The sequence below is a fragment of the Ictidomys tridecemlineatus genome, chromosome X, assembly GCF_052094955.1.
Source record: "Ictidomys tridecemlineatus isolate mIctTri1 chromosome X, mIctTri1.hap1, whole genome shotgun sequence".
Classification (NCBI taxonomy): Eukaryota; Metazoa; Chordata; class Mammalia; order Rodentia; family Sciuridae; genus Ictidomys; species Ictidomys tridecemlineatus.
Genome location: NC_135493.1, coordinates 21,554,956 through 21,579,176, shown reverse-complemented (window position 1 = coordinate 21,579,176; position 24,221 = coordinate 21,554,956). Strand labels below are relative to the sequence as shown.

Sequence of the window (24,221 nt, the reverse complement as noted above, 5' to 3'; positions counted from 1 at the left end):
AAGAGAAACACAAAGCTGAGATCACAAGGGGCCCGGGATCAAAAGGAGTTTTTCCTCCAGATGGGAGGAAATTTGCTTTGTTCGCCATCCAGTCGCCTGGGCCTGTCCGGCAGGATGCTCATCATTTTGCCCGCGTTCACTAAAGCCTTGGGCTGGCCAGTGATGGGCTTTGGGTTTGTGCGACTCTGTCGGAAACCGGAATCTGCTTTTAGATTAGGCAGAGACAACTAAGGATGGGGCTCCAGCCCTGACAGAACAGCAGCCTCGCCCTCAGTTGGCCCACCTTGGGCAGCGTAGAAATATGAATCCTGAAAGGACCAATGCCGGCCAGCTGAAGATCTATAAGATAGGTGGGGAAAGCAAAGCCCCGCCCACTGACAGGCCTTTTATCCCCACCCCCACCCCAACCCCACCCCCCAGCCACCCAGGGTTCCGCAGGCCCCTCCCATAACCACTCTTACTCGCGGAGCACGGAGCGGAAATTACGTATCTAGTCGCGCGATCGGCGGAAACAGAAATTGCTTTGCGGCCGGCACGGAAATTGCTGTCCTTTGGCTTCCGCTCTTGGCCCATGTGAGAAGGAGGCTGCTGGGATGAAGGCGATCCGGGCTGCGGAGAGGTAAGGAGTGCAAAAAAAGGAGGGTTTAGCGTCTCTGGAAACCGAGTTCCCCGGCTTTTAGGAAGCGGGACCGGCAGTTTGACAAACAGGAGTTGTTCCCCTCCTAAGACCCAGGCACTAGTTGCTGTTCCGCGATCCATCCTTTAAAGTTCTTTTAATTTGATTTAGTTTGCTTCTTCCGCCCTTCGGCATTTTGCCCTCCTGTTGGGCCTAACAGGCTCTTCCTCTGCTACTAAGTTAATATGTTTTACTTTCATCGTCACGTGACCCGCCTTTCTGCCTTGGCGGCCCACTTAAGCCCTGGCGGTGTAGGAGTTACATTGAAGTTACATGTGTTCCCCCCACACACACATATAGAAAGACCAAATGACAGTTTGGTAATGTTGGATTTGCAAATACCGATGTATGATTAGATACTGGTAGACTGGTTTGCTTCTGGGTACCCATCTCCTTAGTTAAGCATTTATTTGGCGGAGCAAGCCCCAGGAAAAATGGCTTACTCCGCTGATTTCAATCAGTCCTATTTTTCCATTCCTAAGGACGAATGATCAAAATGACACTCCTGGCTACGTTACACCTAGCAAGATATCTAATGTGTGGGCTGATGTATAAAACATTGTGAAACTGGCTTCTCTTGAGGGGCCAGGACCAGTGTCTTGTACCACCTTACCTTGGGTCATTACACCTTCCCAGAGATCAGTGGGAAATGCAGTGCTAATCACAGAAGAATGCTAGACATTTTCATGCAGTTTGTGTGGATATTACCAAACACTGCTTACGTGGAGGTGATGCCTGATTTCCATCTAAATTGACTTTCTTGAAAATTTCCAAAGGCATCCACACTACTTTGTTTATCTCTTCCAAGGAAACAAACATAGGACCTCATGCACATTGAGCAAGTACTCTACCACTAAGCTACATCCCCAGTCCAAGAGACTGTTTTAATAGAATAAAAGTTATTTTATACCTGGTGCATTGGTGCAGGTGTGTAATCTCAGAGACATGGGATACTGGAGCAGGAGGATCACAAGTTCAAGGCCAGTTTGAGCAACTTAACTAGACCTTGACTCAAAAAGACTGAGGATGGGACTGTAGCTCAATGGTTGAGCATCCCTAGGTTCAGTGCCCACTACTGCAAAACAAAAAACTTATTTCAGATGTCAATATTTCTCTGTTGGTTTTTATTAACAGTCTACTGACTTTGAGCCAGCAGGATGAACTGGTGGATTTACCAAACTACCCCTTGAGTGCTAGTGAAGATGAGGTAAGTGACAGTTGCTGAACTGCCCTCAAAATTATGGTATGCAGCACCACTTCTGGAAAGGAAAGCATTGGCAACATACATGTTCTGGTTCTCTTAAAATAACTTACATATACTTTATATTTTATTTATAAAATACCTTAGAGAGTTCCCTGAGAGTTGTAAGACTAAGTAGGTTACAATCACTATCTTCAAGTTGCTTAATTGTGGTTTATAAGACCAAAACACATGGTCCTCATTACACAATTTCCCAAGTCTGAGTTTCTGTAGTGTTATTTAATTATCTAATTGAAATATATTTCTAAGCTGAATCTCCAATAGATGATATAGGAGTTAAAAAAAAAAAAGTTAGGATAGAGGCATAACATTTCCTCCCAAGTTACTAAGGATCTATGTTCCTTAGAAGAGAATTTGGATTTTGAAGCAGTTCTTTCATCTTGAACTGGAATGCTTACACATGAAACCTCATCTGAATCCCCAGTTCTCCAGTGAGGAACCATAGATTTTATATGGGCCTTATTTCCACATTGTCTTTTCCCTCCCCTTATCATTCTCATGGTTTTTCCTTTACTGTGTGTAGGGGGACAATGATGGAGAAAGAAAACATGAAAAACTTCTGGAAGCAATCAATTCCCTTGATGGAAAGAATAGGTAAGATTTTTTGTCAGGTTATAACTAGCTTATTCCATGAGACTTCTCTGCAACTAACATTTTCCAAGTGTCCAATGTAAAGATCTTAACACCAGTGCCTAACATAGTAAATATTATGTAACGGTTGTTAGCTATTATTATCATATCACTATTATTGAGTTAGGTTTTCCCACATCGGAATCCTTAATTAAATAACACATAATCTTTTGAAGTATGGAGTAGACATTCCTTATCCCCATTAGAGAAGTTAATTGAATTATCCCCAACTTCACCCAACTCATGAATAGAAGATCCAGGATTTCAAATCCAGGTGCATTTAAATCCAAATGCATCGTGTTTCCATTATGCATACTTTGTACTACCTTGTGTTTTGGGGAGGCTAGGTCAAAGAGAAGATAGAGATAGGAGGTTTAGACTATCAAGTTTAGGTTAGGAGCAGATTTACTGTCTGTTTTGTGAATAAAGCTAACCCTAGAAGAAAAATCATGAAACCAAAACTTTCTTTGAAGAAGAAAAATATTTATTCCCCCCAAAATGTATCTATTTCTGATTTCTATTATATTGTTTTGCATAGTTTCAGGTGTAAATTGGCTGAGAGATCTGAGGCTAGTCTGAAGGTGTCCGAGTTCAATGTCAGTTCTGAAGGTAAGTTGAACAAAGGAAGACACCTGTGCATGGAGCTTGTGGGATTCCAAAAGCATGATGGTCACCTCACCCTCCAGGAACTGTTTTTTATATGATTAATGTATCATACCATAAATGCTTGCTTGTGAGTGGGCTAAGAGTGATGGTCATATACCCTTTCGTTTCTTTCATTTCTAGAAAAAAGTCTAGAAGTCTAGGGTCCAGATCTTCTGTGAAGTTTGATGGGGTAAAGGGACATGAATGAAGACAGCTGTCTCTTACTAACTTGGTCATACTTCCTGTTTGTGTAGCTCTTTAATGGTCACAATTCATTTTTATTTTAGATCTTCCTTAACACTTTGAGGAGGTCAAAGAAGTTAAGTTAGGTATCCAAGAGCCTAGGGATTGAACACAGAGGCATTTTACTTCTGCATTCCATAATCAGCCATTTTTTAATTTGAGACAGGGTTGCATTAAGTTGCTGAGGCTGACCTTGAACTTGAGATTCTCCTGCCTCAGGCTCCCAAGTCTCTGGGATTACAGGTGTGGGCCACCATGCCCACTTCAACTTTTTTTCTTTATTGCTCCCCTGAGGAGCCTTTTAGACTTTTTTTTTTAATCTTACTGACTCCTACTCTGTGAAATCAAATAGTAAGGAATATGATTTTGTGCACACAATTGAGCCTTGGAGAAACATGAAACTTTGTAATATCTTATATGCCCTCCAACCAGTTTCTCCCCCTGGATGGGAATAAGGAACAATAATATCCCTTTTGAAAGTATATGAATGGCTGGGGTTGTAACTCAGTGGTAGAGTGCTTGCCTCAAATGTGTGAGGCATGGCGTTCGATCCTTTGTACCATGTAAAAATAAATAAATAAAATAAAGGCATTGTGCCCATCTACAACTAAAAGTATTAAAAGAAAGTACATGAATTAGTTCCAGAATTGGAATTTTGACCTTGTATTAAGTCTAGATACCCCTTTTTCCCCCACAATGTACATAATTTAGGCAGTTTGAATGAGTTTTGCATTTGTAGTAACCACCAGTGCAATGTCAGATCAAGTAACAATGTATTCCAAGTTGATCCATTCAGCAGATATTTATTGCATTACATATTGATAGTAGTTGCAGTTGTAGATACTACGGCTACAGTGAAGAATAAGACATGATCACAGCCTTACGTTTTATTGGGAGGGGGGAGAGAATGAGAAAACAGTATGATGGAATCAGTGATGAGGTGTACACCTTAGACTGGCTAGTCATGAAAGGTCCTTCAAGAAATAAAATCAAAGCTGAGATCTGAATGACAAGAAAAGTCAACCATGCAAAATGGGAGAAAGCCATTCCAGGCAAGGGAACAGCTGATGGAAAGACTTTAAGGAAGAAACACATACAGCATGTTGTAAGACTAGGAAGAAGGATGGTATGACTAGAGCATAGTGGTGTGACATGAGGCTGAAGAGGCAGATGGGACCAAATTCCAATATCCTTTAGATTGATAAGATTTGAAGTATAATGGAGAGCCATTGGAGGATTTTTGGCAAGATCATGACATGTGACATACTTTGTGGGGGTGTATTGAATGTTACACCTAGAGGTGGTTTACCATTGAGCTACATCCCCAGCCCTTTGTATTTTTTATTTTGAGACAGGGTCTTGCTTAGGACCTTGCTAAATTGCTGAGGCAGGCATGTGCCACCATGCCCAAAGTAACATTCCTTTTTCAAAAGATAACTTTGGCAACTATGCAAGGAAGCAGGAAGTCCAAGAGACAAACAAATGAAGGTTTTTGTTGTTATCATCGTTTATTTGTTTGTTTTTTGGTATTGGGGATTGCACCCAGAGGTGCTTAACCACACTGAGCCATATCTCCAGCCCTTTTTATTTTTATTTAGAGACAGAGTCTTGGTAAATTGCTGAGTCTGGCCTTGAACTGGTAATCCTCCTGCCTCAGCCTCCCAAGTCACTGAGATTATAGGCATGCACTGATGTACCTGGTAAAATGACTATTTTTTGATTAAATGTTTTTCTTCTCTCTTTCACCCTCCAACATGTTTAGAAATATGGGAGAGTGGAGGTGTCAGTATATAGGAATAAGGGGTTGATTTAAAAGAATTATCTCTGCTTTCCTGCACGTTTTCCACAAAGGCCACACCCTATATTATAGTAAGATTTTGGCTCACTTCTCAGTCTGACCAGAAAGTTTGGTCTTTCCACAGGATCAGGAGAAAAGCTGGTCCTTGCAGATCTGCTTGAGCCTGTTAAAACTTCATCCTCATTGACTACTGTGAAAAAGCAATTGAAAAGAGTCAAATCAAAGAAGACTCTGGAATTACCCCTTAACAAAGAAGAGGTTGAACAGGTAAGTTACAGAGAATGTGATCCATTTAGAGGAAGAAAAGCACCCCTGGGTTCAGTTCTTGATACCCAAACAAATAAGCAAGTAAGCTAGGGGCAGTTGAAATTCTGAGAAATAAATAAGAGTTAATCTCTAGCGTCCTGATTTTTTCCTTGGGCTAAGAAACATTGCCTCCTGATTTCCTTTTGGCTCTAAGAGTTTGATGCATAATCTTGTGGCTCTTTCCTTTTGTGTACTTTGCCTGTTTCAGATCCACAGAGAAGTAGCATTTAACAAAACCTCACAAACCCTCTCCAAATGGGATCCTATCGTTCTGAAGAACCGGCAAGCAGAGCAGCTTGTTTTTCCCCTAGAGAAGGAGCAGTCGGCCTTTGTTCCCATTGAACATGTGTTCAGTAGCTGGAAGGTGAGTAAGACAAGATGAACCTTAATCTTGATAGGTGAGATTACATGGATTGGAAATTTCCATGTCTGTGACTATTTTGAATGAAATGTTAAGCCTAAATGCCAGTTTGAGTCATTTTAATTTAATGGTCAGAAAGGGAGAAAGGAGGTGGCATATCTTATTGTCAGTTATGCAATAGCCAATCACACAACATCTCTGTAGTCATTTTTCATTAGCTTATAGTATATAGCACTTGGTTATTTCTGTTTTTGTATTGAAACATCTTAATTGCCAAGAAAAAGGAAACACTGATTCTTTCTCGTCCCCTAGTTTCTTTGTTTTATTGCAGTGGCAGGGATCAAACCCAGGGTCTCACACATGCTAGGCAAATGCTCCACCACAGAGATACACCCCAGCCCTCTTATCCACTGGTTCTTAAAAAAGAACTTAAGCCGGGCATGGTGGCACATGCCTGTAATCCCAGCAATGGTGAGGTGCTAAGCAACTCAGTGAGACCTTGTCCCCAAATGAAATACAAAAAAGGGCTGGGGCTGTGGCTCAGTGGTAGCGCATTTGTCTGACATGCGTGAGGCACTGGGTTCATTCTCAGCACCACATATAAATAGGTAAAGGTCTATCAACAACTAAAACAATTTTTTAAAAATACAAAAAAGACCACTGGCTCAGTGGTCGAGTGCCCCCTGAGTTCAATCCCCAATACAACCCCCTCCCCCCCCTAAAAAAAAAAAAAAGAACTTAGAACCACATTTTGATCCTAGGGAAATCAGGAACTTAGTAGCATTAACAATGCCTTAGGATATATGAACAAATGAACCTAAAATTTGCATATAAAGAAATACCACATTATAATATAATTATATTATAATATAAACTTTATAATGTAATGTAAAGTTTATATTATAATATAAACTTTAGCAAGTAATCATTATGGCTCTGAACTGTGTCAGAGGAAAAAGATATTTTAGAGCTGAGCTTCCCAAACACTGAACCCTGACAGTTTTTATCCATCTGAAGCAAGAGGATAATCATGAGCATGTGTGTGTGATTGAGTGTGAGGTTGCCAGCTCTTCTTTATTATGAGGTTATTCAATGGTGTTGAAAATGTCTTTTTTTTTTAATGAAATGATGGTTGCAGTAAGTGATGGGGTGGAATGGTAGTTATGCTCTTGGGAAAATAATAACTTAGTAATCCTATGTTGGTCCCTAAAGTCTCCATTTTTAGTATATGAACAACTGCTTTAAAACAGCTAGCCTAGTTTTCTGGTACACCATTGGTGTGGAGTCTATAAAGGGATGATCTGTCCTAAAGAAAAATACTCAAAAACAGAGTGTCTGAACCATGAATAGATACCTTTTTATGCTTCTCCTCTATGCTTTCTAAAAATCCAGGAATGATAATGTCTTAGGTGTTGGGAAGTTGAGCCAATTAAAGCTAATCAAAATAAACATTACTTGCCACAATTGCTAAGAATTGAGCAAATAGTTGCTTATTAAGGGGATAAGCTCTGTTTTCTTATGTTGTTTTTGAAGTCACTACCATTCTCTTTCTAGGATGCTTCCTTTTCCACATGAAAAAGAGATCAGGTATAAAGTGTGGCTGCAGAATGAAGGGAAACTTTAGGTAAAATATGTTATAAGAGGTAATACAATTTGTAGGATTCAAAAATTAAGAAGTATAGAGGATATATAATAATGAGCCTGAGTTCACTTCATCCCCCATCTACTCAGTTTCACTCCCATGCCCAACCAGAAGAAATCACTTTCATAAGTTTTTATTGCTGTTGTTGACTTAGAGTTTTATTTATATATTCATGTTTATCTCCTTTTTAATCAGAAAAGTAGTAGTATGCTACTACACATTCTTCTGCACATGCTTTTTCCAAATGACAGTGTAATCTTAGAGGTAGCAGAAAAATGCCAAGTTGATTATTAAGATGGCAGTTCAGGAGAATGGCACAATCTCTTTAAGATGGAGTGGGGCCCAGAGGCTATATTTTGAGTATACTATGCCATTCATTCACTCTAAAATTTGTTTTTGAGAAATTATGCCAGTGTGGTACAGAGAGAAGGAAATGCTTAGTTCAGCATTTTGGCTAACAACTCCCAGTTCTGTCCTTACACCTCAGAGTGCAAAGTACCAACAAGTGGTATATACTAGGTTTTCAGAGATTGAGAACCAAAAAGTCTGCACTATAGTTTGGGTCCAGTTTCCTAAAGTTTTGTTTAACTCTAGCTGAGAAGAGTTAAATGGAATAATGCATGAGTAAGCATTTGTAAACTGCTAAGTGCTTCCACATTCTCTTTCCTTCCCTACACTATCAGTCAACACCAGCACTTCCCAGAGTATCTCAAAATCTTAGTCTTTCAATATGCCCTCAAAGCAGGAGATACTGGGGAGGGGAGGGTCCATTATTAGAAAATGGCACATGCCCCAACTAAAGAATGCAGATTTATGGAATACACCAGCACCTTAACACACTATAAACAGATAATGAAGACACCTGTTAGACTTAATCTAAACCAGAGTATACAAACTGAGGCCCTAGGTTCAATCTCCAGTGCCCCCCCCCAAAAAAAATTAAATTTTCAGCTTTCTTTTTTTGTACCAGAGATTGAACCAAGGGTGTTTAACCACTGAGCCACAACCTTTTTATTTTGAGACAGGGTTCATGCTAAGTTGCTGATGCAGGCCTCAAATTTGCCATCTTCCTGCCTCGGCTTACTAAATCACTGGGATTACAGGCATGTGCCACCATGCCCAGCTGAATTTTCAGCTTTTAAAAAGTGAAGTAAATCTCATTATCTTATGAAGAATGTGCTTTGGGAAGAGCTGATCTCCACTGCTGCTGGGTCTATTCTCTCACTTGCTTCTCCTACTGAAACCTTTCTCAAAGGACATTAGTGGGCTGGGGGTATGGCTCAATGATATCATGCTTGCCTAGCAAGGCCCTGGGTTCAGTTCCCAATGCTATAAAAAAAAAAGGCCTTAGTGACAGGCCTCCAAATTGCTACATGTCCTCTTAATTGTCAGCCTAACTGACAACACCTTTGGTACATCGTGTTCTTAAAATCTCCCCTCCCTTGGCTTTTGTGTCATACCTGTGGTACTTTTTATTTCTCTAACTTTTCTTAAGGCTTTTTGTCCCCCACCAATCTCCCCTCCCCTATACTAGGAATTGAACCCAGGGCCTCAAACATGCTTGGTAAGCACTCTACCAATGAGCTAAATCCCCAGCCCTTGCCTTTTTGTTCTTGCTATCTGTACTCCATGACTTTTGGCTGTCAGTCTTGCTCCTTTCTAAGCTCCAATTTCTTTTTTTTTTTTTAAGAAAGAGAGGAGAGAGAGAGAGAGAATTTTTAGTGTTTATTTTTTAGTTCTCAGTGGACACAACATCTTTGTTGGTATATGGTGCTGAGGATCGAACCCGGGCCGCACGCATGCCAGGCGAGCGCGCTACCGCTTGAGCCACATCCCCAGCCCTCTAAGCTCCAGTTTCATAGTCCATATGGCAAATAAGACATCACCTGGGTCTCCCACAAAGTGAGCTTCACATTTTCTTTCCCCAGACTTCTTAAACATTTAGCACCACCTTCATCCTATAACTCAGTTCAAAGCTTAACCCCGCTGCCATGGGCACTTGGGGTTGAAAATGTTGGTTATCTGATTCCTACTTGTCCGTTTAACTGTCTCCTGTTCCACCCATACAGTGCAGTGTGCTAGTCCTATAAATTCTGCCTGTTGTGGCAACTAGATCCCTGCTTTCTTTTTTTTTTTTTTAATTTTCACTACCCTAACTGATACCTTCTCTCTTTTCATTTGAAACTTTACCACATCTCCTACACAATCATCAGGATTTTTTTTTTTCTGAAACACAAAACTGGATGTCACTCTCCTACTTAAAATCCATCAAAGATTTTCCACATAGAGAGCAAAATAAAAGCACCCAACATTTTAGCTACACTGGACGACACATGGTTCTCTTACATACCACTAATTTTCAGATATCCACGTTTTTGTTTATACTCATCTGTGGATTTTCCCCTCCTCCTAAAAGAATTGTTCTTAAACCTCAAAGCCTAACTTAAAGAGTCATTTCCGTTCCCACCCAGTCCACCTGCCTCCTAATCAGAAGCAATGGTTTGTTCCTCAATGCTTACCCCTGGAGAGTAACAGGTAACTCATTGTGTTGTTTCTCTGCTCTGAAAGGCTATGAGCTCTATGAGGACAGGAAGTATCCTAATCAATTGTATATTCCTGGCACCCCTCACAAGTGCCTGGAATGGTTTTGCTTTGATCGATCAATGTTGGTAAACTGAAGTGAGTTGAAGGGAGAGTATAACATTGTGATATAAGTCGCTTCATAGTCTGATTGATCATTACTGCAAATACTGAAAAATGAAAAAACATGTACCTTTACTATTCAGTAGAATAGGTTCATGGTTAAATCAATAGCACCATATAATGTGTGTTTATGCATTTGCCTAGATATTTACAAATTTATTGCTGACCATGATGTATATGGCCATTGAAGAAAACCACACATAATATATGTGTGAGGTTTGAAACTAGCTCTGTTGCCTAGGGCTATCTTTGTGCCTTGTCAGAGTAGACCATGGCATGACTGGCCTGATTATTTTAGTCATCCTCACAGTATCAGTCAAGCAGCAAATGGAGTGTTTTGTTGACATGCTTATAGCTCACCCGGTTTATATATATATATATATATATATATATATATATATATATATATATATATATATATATATACACACATACACACACACACATACTGTTCAGCAAAATTAAGTGGAAACTGAGGAATTGGAGCCAGAGTTAGGAAACGAGTTAAGTTTGAACTGTCAGGAAGCAGGCTAATTACATGAAGGTCATATTTTTTAAGGTAGTGTCCTTTTGTGCTCAGGAAATTGCAACACACAACTTGCCATAAACTAAATTTGTAGAGTATACCAACAAATGCCATGTTTTTCTTGTTTGCTTTCATTGGTAATTAACAATACCAAGAACACATACATACAGGATTTGTAGTGTTTCACTGTGGTTTCAAAAAGTTGGGGTTCCCCTCTGAGCCATTATGCAGATGTATTTCCTGGCAAACCATTGGTGGCAAATAATGGTTATGATCTAACTTCCTCTCCCCTCTAGAAAATAGCCTTTAAATAAAGCTTATGATAAAAAATCTGAAATTCCTAACTGGTAATAGTTAATGTTTCAAATATATAACATTACAGGGATTATTTTGTTTTTGACAGTCTAAACTGATTTCTCTGTCCTGACTTAAGGGGATCCTACATAGATTCTTAAGGAGATTGAATTCTGATTTACATATATTGATAACCGAACAGAATAAGCCAATCCTATCCATTTTGTGATTTCAATTATAGTGTCGTAAATTAGACAGTCTTAGGAATGTAAAGTAAAAGATATAAGAGATGGCTTAAGACTTAGAATGTTTTGTTGTCTCCTTAAGGCAAGAACTCCCCTGGAGCATGAAATTTTTAACCTCCTCCATAAGAACAAGCAGCCAGTGACAGACCCTTTACTGACTCCTATGGAACAAGCCTCTCTGAAAGCCATGAGCCTAGAAGAGGTAAGCATCTTAGGCCCTTTGAACAACCAAGTTTGCTATGCTTCTCCCAACATTTGCCCTCATGTCCAGGAGTCATTGTAAATGTCATTCATTTTAGGCTAAGATGCGACGAGCAGAGCTTCAGAGAGCCCGGGCTCTGCAATCCTACTATGAAGCCAGAGCTCGAAGAGAGAAGAAAATAAAAAGTAAAAAGTAAGGAGGCTTTGGAGCTGGGATTTTAGCTTAGTAGTAGAGTGCTTGTCCAGCATGTGTGTGGCACTGGGTTCAATTCTTAGCACCACATAAAAATGAATAAATAAAAAATAAAGGTCCATCAACAACTAAAATACATAAATAAATAAAGAGTAAAGAGGCCTTGGATCCCATGGAATAAAATGACGTAGCCAATCATGAATTCTTTGTAGAGATTCTTGGACGTGGGTCATATAAGAGAGTTCCCAAATAGTAATGACTAGCCTTTTTTTTTCCCCAAACCAACCTTGTATAGTTTGCCTGCTTTGGAAACAACCTTTCCTCCTCCTTTGGCTTTTATGCATGATTTTGCCAAAGAGAACTGTTAAATAACTTTCTCTCCCTTCCAAGGCATCACAGAGTGGTTCTGTAGAATGAGTTCTGAATTCCATAGCTGGTGAAGCCAGTAGAGCTTCCTTCCTGCCTTTTTACCTCTTTGGAATTTATTCTGTTCCTCCTTTGGGCTATAGAAGCAGAGGGGACTCCACTGTGCAGAAGTCAGCTCCTAGGGGCTGGCTTCAGGGACTAAGTCCTGCTAGTCCTCTCAGGTCCCAAACTGGTTCCCTACCATCAGCTGACTCTGACATCCTTTCTGGTCCCTGCATAGGGAAACCACTTGGATATAGAACATGGGTACTTATGCATGTGATATCAACTAAATCTCTCAGCTCTTCCTCCCAACCCTCTTACCCTATAGATATCACAAAATTGTGAAGAAAGGAAAGGCCAAGAAAGCCCTAAAAGAATTTGAGCTGCTACGGAAGGTCAATCCAACTGCTGCATTGGAAGAACTGGAAAAAATTGAAAAGGCCAGAATGATGGTGAGACTGCCTCTTAACCTTCCCTCTCTTTGAACCCAACTTTCTCTGGAAGGCACGAAAGATCTCCCTCTGTCTTTTCTTTCCAGGAGCGAATGAGCCTTAAGCACCAGAACAGTGGGAAATGGGCCAAGTCAAAGGCAATTATGGCCAAATATGATCTGGAGGTAAGAGACCATCAGGGTGACAGAAGAGATGGAATTGGAGGAAAGAAAGGAAAAAATCAGTCCATAAGGATGCTAGCAGAAGCAGATTTGGGGAAGAGCCATGAGGATGGATGGAAAACCAAGAATCTAAAAAGCCATCAGAAATATCTCTAAGGCAGAGAGGAAAATGACCAGGAACAAGGTGGAAAAGGGAAACAGCGTTGAAGGCAAGTCCAGCAAAGGGGAGAGGAGCTTTTTGTAAATTGTGTTACATATTGATTCCCTAGGGACAAATAATTTGTCTTCCATCTTATCCCATAGCTACAAAAACAGTATGTACAGTTTAAACAGTAGATATCAGTAAGAAATACTTACCAAATTAAAAGGAGAATAGACAGCTTTTAAGAAATGAACCAGGAAAGGTGTAATTGTGGTCACTGATGACAAGTCTGTCTCCTGCTGTGACTCCCTCTAGGCTCGACAAGCTATGCAAGAACAGTTGGCTAAGAACAAAGAACTAACACAGAAACTCCAGGTAGTTTCAGAGAGTGAGGAGGAGGGAGGCGCAGAAGATGAAGAAACTCTTGTCCCTGATGTAGTGAATGAAGTACAGATGGATGCAAACGGACCCAATCCCTGGATGCTCAGAAGTTGCAACAGCGATTCAAAAGAGGATGAAAACCAGGTGGACTCTGAACAGCTGCCTGAGCCTGTTGCCCAGGAGTTTTCTGAAAGTGAGGAAGATGAGAGACCAATGGCAGAGGAAGAAACTTTGTTGAAAGAATTTGAAGAAAGGCGAGCCCTTAGAAAAAGATCTGAGCTCAAGCAGGATGCTGAGCCCATGGGCAGACAAGAAACAAAAGGTGAGGTATGATGAAGCAGAAGGGACAACCTCATATTGCTAGGGATGAACAGTAAGGGAAAAAATAAGTGTCCACCCACACGTGCAGTGATTAGGCTCTGGGGACTTTCAAGAAGGAGTGCACTGGGTCCCTGAAGTGAAATTAGATTCATAATAACCATTTTTCTTCAAAGGCATTTAATAAGCATTCCTCTGCATGGCTGTGCAATGTGCTTAGGCACATTTTCTGCTCTTGAGGGCTTACAGTCTTCAGAAAGACATAATTAGACCACCCCTTAAATAAAGGGGTGGCTTAGCATTCCTAGTACTTATAAATACAAATCAGAGAGGTACATCTGATGGGATGGTAACTCTGAAAGTCCATTCACACTTATAGGTGTATGTAAGTGGACTTTTTTTTTATTTTTTAGTTATAGGTGGACACAATATCTTTATTTTATATTTATGTGGTGCTGAGGATCGAACCTAGTGCCTCACGCATGTTAGGCAAGCACTCTACCTCTGAGCCACAATCCCAGCCCCCATAAGTGGGTTTTGAGACATTATTAAATGTCTTCAAATTGCTGGAATTTGTATTGTTTGTAAAGTAGGAGTGGCATCTTTAGCACTTCATATAGGCATGAATGGCTCTACAGGCTACATGGCACTTTAGAATTATGATTATGTTCTCAGGTTTTGTTGTTGTTGTAACTAGGGATTGAATCCAGGGGCACTTTACCACTGAGCCCTTCCTATTTTTTATTTTGAGACAGGGTCCCACTACAGCTGAGGCTGGCCAAGAACATGTGATCCTTCTGCCTCAGCCTCTCATTACTGGGATTACAGGTGTACACCACCATGCTTGGCTTCGGTTTCTGTGTATACTTTTTCCTATTATTTTGAAGAGATTTTATGTGAACAATGCAACATCCTTGTGGTTGGTCAGAGCCCTCATTCTGGAGATAAATCAGACATCATAAAGCCTGCTTAGGAAGCTGCCTACATTGAGAAATCCCCTGGCTGTCTGGACAGATTCTCAGGTCTGATTTGATTTCCTATAGGAATAGTACATTTAGACGACAACAAAAATCTGGTTTTACATGGTAAAATTTTTATTTTAAAAGTGCTTTCATGGGCTGGGGATATAGCTCAGTTGGTAAGAGTGCTTTCTTTGCATGCACAAGGCCCTGGGTTCAATCCCTAGCACCACGCACACACACACACCAAAAAAAAAAAAAAAAAAACTGCTTTCATTTAAAATGTGTTGTGAGAACCTTTTACTTAAGGATTCTCAGCTGGAGATTTCTGGGATTAGATAGTTATAAGTAGTCACTTCTGAGAGGATTTTGGAAAGTAGCACTGCACACTGAAAATGTGGGGTAGTCTCTATATGAACACAAAACACAGCAACATCCCTTGAACCCCTTTTAAAAATTGGTTATTTAGCTGGGCATGGTAGCATGCACCTATAATCTCAGCTACTTGGGAGGCTGGTGTCCGAAGCCACATTTGAGGAGCTGCAGTGGCTTTAAACCAAAGCAGGATCCACTTGGGATTGGAGACAACCTGAGTTTTTTCAAAAGGCAGTTTAGAAGTACTCTGTGTTGTCATTCTGTTTTCCTTAGGGCTCTTGAGACTAGAAAGATTTGCTCAGATTTTGTCCCCGACTGGAAAGTGTGAGCGACATCAACTCTAGAAAGTAGCTACTTCCTCTCTTCTTGACTGGATCATAGCACATTATGAAATACTACTTGAAGATATGGAATGAGGCCGGGCACAGTGACCATGCCTGTAATCCCAGAGGCTCTGGAGGCTGAGACAGGAGGATCACAAGTTCAAAGCCAGCCTCAGCAACAGTGAGGCGCTAAGCAACTCAGTTCGACCCTGTCTCTAAATAAAATACAAAATAGGGTTGGGGATGTGACTCAATGGTTGAGTGCCCCTGAGTTCAATCCCTAGTAGCCACCCCCTCAAAATTTTTTTTTAAAGATGGAATGAGGCTTTTAGAGTCAAGACAAAACCATCCTGGAAGTTTTTACAAATAGTAAAGCATAAATTACAATGAAGTTGGCTTCAGAGGCCACGTGTTAAAATGGCTCCCTTAAAAATTTTGGAAACTGGGAATATAACCCAATAGTAGAGTACCTGCTTAGCGTAGGCTAGGCCCTGAGTTTTTAAAAAATGAAGCTTTGAGTAGTCTTCTCAAGCAGGATATACCATACAGGGAAATTAAGCCTCAGTTCTGATGTAGCAGTTGCATGGGAATAGAACCCAGGGTGTCTGCTTCCCAACATGCTGCTGTTTTTTCATATTTATTTTTTAGTTGTAGTTGGACACAATACCTTTATTTATTTTTATTTGGTGCTGAGGATTGAACCCAGGGCCTCACACATGCTAGGCAAGTGCTCTACCGCTGAGCCACAGCCACAGGCCCCCAACATGCTGCTTTTAGTGATTAGTAAACTCTCCAGGAGATCTAGCATATAGAATCTTCTCTTTTTCCATTAGTTCTTTTTAGAATGTCATATATGGTACCTAGCAACCATTGACCAGGCAATGTCCAAACCTTTCCTGACAGCTTTCTTTTCCCCCTAGATTCAAGCAGCCAGGAGGTATTATCTGAAGTAAGGGCATTGGCTCAGAGACTCAACAAAGGAAATCTTCAGTCCAGGAAGCGAAGAGTGACTTCAGCAGGGACTGTTCTCCAAGTCCAGACAGAGGAATCTGCCCCAGAGGAGGAGGAGCCCATTTTGCTGCAGAGGCCGGAGCGAGTACAGACTCTGGAAGAACTAGAAGAGCTGAGCAAAGAAGAATGTTCTCAAAAAAGGGAGCTTCCCAGATCTATGTTACAAAGGGAGTGGACAGAGAGGAACCCAAATAATCAACCAGATGCCCCTAAGGGGAAGAAAAAGAAGGAACAAATGATTAATCTACAGAACCTTCTAACTACAAAAACTCCTTCTGTGAAGTCTTTGGAAGTTCCCACAATAGAGGAATTGGTGAGTAGAGCCAGGGTCATTGGCCATTGTGGAGGATTAGAGCTGGTGCCGAAAGTGTCCTTGCTCGTGCAATAAAATCATTGAAGCTTTGTTTTGCTGGTGGCACATTTCAGTAGATAAGAGGTCCAGAATATTATGGGACCAGGCTGGTTCCAGTGGCAGTTTAATAGATGCAAATATAGAAGTAGCTACTTTCTAGAGGAGGCAAATATGTGGGTATTGCTGAGACCCCCACATCCTTTATCCTCAGCCACCAGAACCTCCCTGGGGTACTCTAAAACTGCCCTCAGAGGAAAGAGGGAATTCACCCAAAGTTCTGACCAAATCCCAGGCAAGACAACTCAAAGTGAGTCACTGAGCTGTTGCCACTCAGTGGCATCTAGTTCAGGGATCCCTGATTAAGCAATTGAAACTGCTCAAGTAAGACACCTGCTTTTTGGGAATGTAAGCCGGAGAAAGCCCACTCTGGCCAGGCCAGTTGGAGCTTCTGCTGCCAGGGCAGACCATTCCTTCTTCCACCCTGCAGCCTCCTTACAGAAAGTTTAAAATTATTTCATATGATAATGAGCTATGGCTGTTTACCCTAGAGAGAAGGAAATTGGCTACTGATTGGTTTGTATTACAAGACAGTCATTGTTCAGCACTTCCCCCTAGGGGGCGCTAAAATGTCATGACCCAAAATTCAAACTTACCATAAAATTCAGCTCTTAAGGCAAACTCTAGCTCTTGCTCTGTTTCTTCCCAGGAAGATGAAGAAGAAAGAGTCCAAAAGCAGATGATAAAGGAAGCTTTTGCTGGGGATGATGTCATCAAAGATTTCTTGAAAGAGAAGAGGGAAGCCGTGGAGGCAAATAAGCCAAAGGATGTGGACCTAACACTGCCTGGCTGGGGCGAGTGGGGTGGTTTGGGCCTGAAGCCCAGTGCCAAGAAAAGACGGCGGTAAGAATAAAGAAGAAAGGGGCTGGGAACATAATTCAGAGGTAGCACTGCTTGCCTAGCAAGTATGAGGGAAGCCCTGGGTTCAATCCCTGGTACTGGGGGATGAGGAAAGGGCAGGCAAAAAGGAAGAAACTCTGTCAGAAAGGCACAAAATTCTCCTGCCTCTCCCCTAAGTGTCTTCCCTCCCTTTTAACTAAGTCCTTAATACATGTAGTCCTACTGTTTTGCTTTCCAGGTTTCTTATTAAAGCCCCTGAAGGTCCTCCAAGAAAAGACAAGAATTTGCCAAATGTGATTATCAACGAGAAGCGCAATATCCATGCAGCAGCTCATCAGGTGAGACTTAAAGAGCTCTCTAGTTACTTGCTCTCTTGACTGCCTGGCTCTCTTGCTTCAGAAGAGCATTCTAGTAATCTGTGGTCAAGAGGGATGTGTAAATCTGGACCACAGAATCAAACCTGTTGTTTTCACTGATTGGCTATGAAATTAATAATTCCATATAGACTGCTGTTCTAATTACTTTGGGGAAGCTTTTGACTGAAAGGAAAATCTTTGAAAGCAATGGAGAGGCTCCCCAAAGTAAGAATTATCATTCTGTACGTTTATATATATAGTCAAGGTAATGTTTAGAGGCCTTAAGGGTTGAGCCACATGTCAAGAAAAATGAAGGCAGCTGGGCATGGTGGCATACTCCTCTAATCCCAGCAGCTTGGAAGAATGAGGCAGGAGGATCCGCAAGTTCAAAGCCACCTCGGCAACTTAGCAAGGCCCTAAGTAATTTAGCAGGACCCTGTCTCTAAATAAAATACACAAAGGGCTGGAGATGTGGCACCTGTTAGTAGTTAAGCACCCCTAGGTTCTGTCCTCAGTACCAAAAGAAAGAAAGATGGCTGAAGACAAATTCGTACCTGTTAAGGACAGTGAAGGGATTCTAAATTGTATCATGATAACAACCAAAGGATATATGTAGAATAGAAGAATATGAGTATGATCATAGTCTTCAAGAATATTGGAGGCAAACAGGGAGTAGGGACACACACCTGTACTCCCAGCTACTCTGGAGGCTGAAGCCGGAAGATTGCTTGAGCCCATGAATTCAAGACCAGCATGGCAACATAGACCCTGTCTCAAAAACAAATATAGATGAGAGGCAGAATTCAAGGGGAAACACTGATCCAGAGATAAGATAGGCTGCTCTGGGTGTATGAGCATGTGTAAAAGGGACTTGAATAAGATTGGACTAGATGACCTTTATGTTCTCTTCATTTCTGAGATCTGTTCCCAGACAGTACAATACTGAAATGAGTTACATTTGCCCTTTGTGGGGGGAGAACTACTTAATAGGCACGGAGGTGAGGAAAATATACATTTTAATAATACTCTATTTGATCCTAATTTTGTGAACTAATCACTGCAGAAATTTTAGCCACTGTCATCCCAACTGAGGATATATAACTAGAAAATAAGCAGTTGAACAGACAGGGATAAAGGAAGAGGAAAGGGTTCTTCAATGGGACAGGATTATAGGTGACAGGTGACAGACCATTGACCTGAATAAAGATCACTTTCCCTTCCACCAGGGCATATATTTAGAGACGGGGTCTCACTGAGTTGCCTAGTGCCTCGCTGATGCTGAGGCTTGATTTGAACTTACAATCCTCCTGCCTTAGCCTCCCAAGCCACTGGGATTACGGGTGTGTGCCACTGCACCCAGCTCTTAACCTATTTTTTTAATACAGTCACAACAGAGTACCAAATAGTTCTTCAAGAATTTCCCTTATATTTTTTATTTTTTTCAGTACTGGGGATTGAGTACAGGTATGCTGTACCACTGAGCCACATCCCCAGCCCCCTTAAACTTATTTTGGGAGCTTGGGTTGTGGCTCAGTGGTAGAGCACTCACCTAGCATGTGCAAGGCCCTGGGTTCAATGCTCAGCACCACATAAAATAAATAAATAAAATAAAGGCATTGTATCCAACTACAACTAAAAATTCAATATTAAAAGAAGAAATACATATATAAAAAATATTTTGGGACATGGTCTCACTAAGTTGCTGGGGCTGACCTCAAACTCACCATCTCCCGCCTCAGCCTCCAAGTCAGTGGGATTACAGATGTGTGCCACCATGACCTTTTAAATAAGCTATGCACTGCAGGTTTCAGTGTATAAAGTGCTTCAAGGTTGGGAAGCAGAGATTCCTGAGGGTGAATTTTTTCCCTTGCCCTTGGTGATGTGCATAGATCAAGCATCAATCCAAATAAGACATTACCTTAATCTAAGGATAATCTGTTTGGTTCATTACTACCAGGACCACCAGGTAGTCCTCAGCAGCTAACTACATCCCAGCCCTCCTGTCCCATTTTTCTGCTTACGTTTTTTTGTTTTTTTGCTTTGTTTTCCTATTTGGGCCATTAGAGGAATATTTACAGATTATTTACATATTTAAAGATAGCAATATGGTGGAGTGGAGAACACCAGGCAAGGAAACAGGAACCCTGGGTTCTGTTCTCCCATGCTATTCCTCATTTGCCCAGGTAAATCACTTCCCCTATCTAAGCCAAATCTTAAGGCCAATAATCTAGGACCTTCCAGTTCTGCCTTCTATGATGCCAATAGAGGGTGAAGCTGAGCACAACAGTCTGGTAGAGTTCAGGATTCAAAAGTATATCTTCGGGTTCCTTAAAACATCAACCTTAGAAAAGGAGCCAGGGGCAATGATGCATGCTTGTAATCCCAGCAACTCAGGTGGCCAAGACAGGAGAATCACAAGTTCAAGGTCAGACTCAGCAATTTAGTGAAATCCTCAGTAACTTAGTGAGACCCTGTCTCAAAAAGTACTGGAGATGTAGCTCAGTATCCCTAGGTTCAATCCTTAATCCCCAACTTTGCATTTCTCAGTCCGTCAAAAGGAAAAGGAGGGGTGGAGGTGTAACTCAGTAATAGAATGCTTGCTTGGCCTGTGAGTGGCCCAGAGATCAATCCCCAGCACTACAAAAAAGGAAAAGAGCTGGGTGTGGGGCTGGGGATATAGTTCAGTTGGTAGAGTGTGTGCCTTGCATGCACAAGGCCCTGAGTTCAATCCTCAGCACCACAAAAAAAGAGGTGGGTGTGGTGACAAGATGATCACAAGTTCAAGACCAGCCTCAGCAACTTAATGGGGACTCTGTCTCAAAACATGAAAGACTGGGGATAGATCTCAAGAGTTTGTGTAAAGTGCCCTTGTGTTCAGCCCCTAGTATCAAATAAGAAAAGAATACCAAGCTTGAGAAGGGTAGAAGGATCCTAAAATCCATGGGGATACACAAATGCTCCAATGTTTCTTGCAGTCACAGTGTTATGTAGTAGCTACTACCCTGGTACAGCAGCCTTGGAAGAATTATAGCTAGACAGGAGCTGTCTCCAGGATTTCTCAATCCCTAAACTGTTGGGTAAATCTTTGAGGGCCAGGGAGGTCCTGACCTACCTTACTCCCCAAGGTAACATCTACTCCCCAATATCCTCAAGCAGATTGGTTCTCCTAAGGTGAGATAGGAACACTGGGATGCCTTGGCCTCTCAGTAGCTTCACTCCCTTGAGGTTGTCGCATAGAACCGTGGCCTGTGCCCAAACAGTACCTAATGAGCTACCATTAGAGGCTTGACTCACCAGATCCCTTTTCCTTCCTTACCAGGTACGGGTGCTTCCATATCCATTCACGCACTATCAGCAATTTGAAAGGACCATCCAGACCCCTATAGGATCCACGTGGAACACCCAGAGGGCCTTCCAAAAGCTGACCACTCCCAAGGTTGTCACCAAGCCAGGTCATATCATTAAGCCGATAAAAGCAGAGGATGTAGGCTATCGCTCTTCCTCAAGGTCGGACATCTCTATCGTACAGAGCAATCAAAAACAACTCTCTGGACATCACAAAAAACAGCTGAAGAAACACTCTATAGAATGAGTTGCCAGAGGAGAAATATCATGGTACACAGGACCTTTGGTTGCTCTGCTGCAGGATCAATTCCAAAACCAGCTTTGCATATGTGGGTGTAATATAAGCCACCTGTTAGAAATAAAGGCATTTTTATCTATTAACTAGAATATATTCTGTGTTATCTCCCAGTGGAATTGTTTTCTTCTAATCTGACACCTTTAGATGCCCCAGCTTCACATTTCTCAAGTTGCGCTTGTCAGGGGAACCTCATTTTCTTATGAAGACATAGTTGGTCCTATATTAGAGAAAATTTACCCTCGTCTGAGATGTTACATGTCACGTTATGTACGCTCCACCATAAACACAAGTTTGAAGAGTTGAAGATAGTGATAAACTACTAATCTTTAAATCTAGAAACAAGGTGCATACACTATGCAGTTGAAGTCTGCCCTAGACTAATTCTAAAACCAGGATGGTGCTGAAGTTCCATTTTATCCCAAGTCTAGCTTCCTGCTCATACAGATTACTCTCTAGTAATTTTGTACTTTCATCATAAGAAGACTGAGGTTTTATTCTTTACAGATACTGTAGGCGCCATTTCAGAAGTAAACCTCTATTCCCTTTCCTTCCTCAGTTCTCACCAGTGATTCACAGTACATTTTATTCAAGCAGAACTTGGCTACATCATAGTTCCTGTGGACTTCTCAGCTCAGAGGAACTTGCCTTCCTTTGCATGACAAGAAACAGAAAGAGCCCCTATAGCCAGAGGTCTTAACAAGGGATTTGGGAAACTTTCATTTAAAAAGGACATACCATGCTTTACTTCCTTGGAGATAGACCCCACACACACACACACAAGCCTTTTAAGACACAAATGGCTTAACTTGGGTGTCACAGACCCCTCAGAATTTGTTGAAAGTTATGAGCCCTCCCCAGAAAACGGTACAAATTCATGTACCATATTATATACAGTTTTAGGAGCTTTAGAGACACTTAGATTCTATGGACCTAACACTACATTTCCAAGTTTGCTGCAATTCCTCCTCCCCATAAAGCCCCCTTTGCCAAGCACACCGTTCTCCAAATCAGTTCCAAAACTTTTATACCTCAAAGGTAACTAGTCCTAATGCCTTGATTTTATAGGCAAAAGAGTGATGTACCCAGCATTACACAATGAATTAGCAAGTAGGGACTAGGACTCAGTAGGCTAACTCTGAAGCCAAAAGCCACATGAATTTCCCAGCTGTGTGGGTCCCTAACGTGCTCATCCTCAGGAACTACCTGGGACTGGCTGGCAAGGGAAATGAATATGTTGAACAGTGTTTAGCCCAAAGGGCATTTTTAAGTTACCCACTGAGATTAGCCATGATCTGCTTGCTGGTTGACTTAAGTTTGTAGCCAGTAGGGAATACTGGAATGGGGACCCTGGCCACTCTAGACTCCGTTTTATACATCTCAATATTCCCTTTCACTCTTGAGTACAAAGCTGTCACCTCCATCCTGCAAACTGAAGTTCCTAGTCAAGTGCCCCCCAGTAAATTGCCAATCCACTGTGTACTTTTCAGGGACCCTCTTCAGTTCCATTTGCTCCCCACAGCCCAGAAGTGATGCAAGCGACCTCATTCAAAGGGGAGGGCAGGCGCTAGAAAGTGCTATATACGATGCCCTATCCCAGCCCCCAAACCCCCAAACGGATTCAATTGTTGTTTCGTGGGGCTTTTTTTTTTTTTTCCTTCCTCCGAACCTCCGAAGTGTTCTCCTTTCCCATTGGCCGGAGCTGCCCCTTGACGCCACCCTGGCCTTGCTTGCTGATTGGTCCATTCTGGATGTGCCCAAGCCTTTTTCCCAGGGTGTGGCGCCACCCCCGCCCCCAACAGGGTTCTGACCCCTGGCTCCTCCTCCCCACCAAGCCCCCCTCTCTGTTCCGAATGGTACCGCCCTGGCTCGGCTCCCCCACGGCCCAAGCCGCTGCCCTTAGGGCCCCGGGACGGGGCGGGGCACGCTGGGGACGGGCAGAGGGCGGTGGTGGCGCCTTCCTGCCGAGCTTGAGGCCACCCCCACCACCCTTCTCTAGCCCCAGTAGGTTCCACTTTCCCCTGGACAGTTTTCATCCTGCCTTGGGTAGCCCCGTCCCGTCTGTGCAGCCCCCAACTGTAGTCTTTTGGTCGTCCCAAACAGCAGCGCTAAATCCCAGCTCTCAGTGCTCCACACACGCCCATCCGCCTCCACTCTTCGGTTCTCGCAGCACTCCTTTTCCCTGGGTCTGCTCACCCTTCCCCTCCCGAGCCTGGAGCGCCCTCGTTTCTTGAGGACTGTCCATCCCTGGGACCCCACCTCCCCGTGTGTGGCCGGTCCTCCTAGCGGCCTCCCCTTCGCAGCCTAGCCTCCCCTCCCCTTCGTGGCCAGCGTGGTGGAGCACTCCTGCCCCCTCCCTTTTCTCCGTACCCCAGCGCTCCCTTCTTATGTTGTCCCTTCACGTCCCTCTCTAAGCCCCACCCACAACGTGCCCCCCCTACACACACCCCTCCCTTTGAGGCGTCCCCTGGTGCCCCTCCCCTACCCCCGTTTGTCTATGCCCCTCCCACACACCCCGTCCTTTTGTCTCCTCTTTGGTCTCTAAGTCCCCCGCCCCTCCCTCACTCCCGCCCTCGCTCCCTGCGAGCACGCTCTTATCTTCCCCAGGTCCTGGCGCCCCGCCCCCTAGCCGCGCCCCGCTGGCCCTCTCCCTCCCGCCGCCCCATCTCCGCCCTCGGCGCTCCGCCCTTCCCCCCCCCTCCCGCGGCTCGGCCCGCCAGCC

The 24,221-nt window shown here is 42.6% G+C and overlaps 1 protein-coding gene across 1 annotated transcript; it reads left to right on the top strand.

Annotated features, from left to right (window-relative positions):
- Positions 1-467: 467 nt before the first annotated feature.
- Utp14a (UTP14A small subunit processome component) lies at positions 468-21,585 on the top strand. Its single transcript, XM_013356056.4, has 15 exons — positions 468-619; positions 1,811-1,883; positions 2,461-2,531; positions 3,106-3,176; positions 5,378-5,520; positions 5,768-5,923; positions 11,413-11,532; positions 11,630-11,724; positions 12,461-12,584; positions 12,671-12,748; positions 13,203-13,590; positions 16,164-16,567; positions 17,313-17,506; positions 17,742-17,841; positions 21,179-21,585. The coding sequence occupies exons 1-15, from the start codon at positions 594-596 to the stop codon at positions 21,449-21,451; spliced, it is 2,316 nt and encodes a 771-aa protein (XP_013211510.2). The 5' UTR covers positions 468-593; the 3' UTR covers positions 21,452-21,585.
- The last annotated feature ends 2,636 nt before the right edge of the window (positions 21,586-24,221 follow it).

What these genes read in the sequence shown, in the direction of transcription:
- Utp14a (XM_013356056.4), top strand. Translation starts at nt 594, where the DNA reads ATGAAGGCGATCCGGGCTGCGGAGAG. An exon ending in ATGTGTTCAGTAGCTGGAAG is followed by an intron (nt 5,924 to 11,412) that starts GTGAGTAAGACA and finishes TGTCTCCTTAAG; the next exon opens with GCAAGAACTCCCCTGGAGCA. An exon ending in AAGAAAATAAAAAGTAAAAA is followed by an intron (nt 11,725 to 12,460) that starts GTAAGGAGGCTT and finishes CTTACCCTATAG; the next exon opens with ATATCACAAAATTGTGAAGA.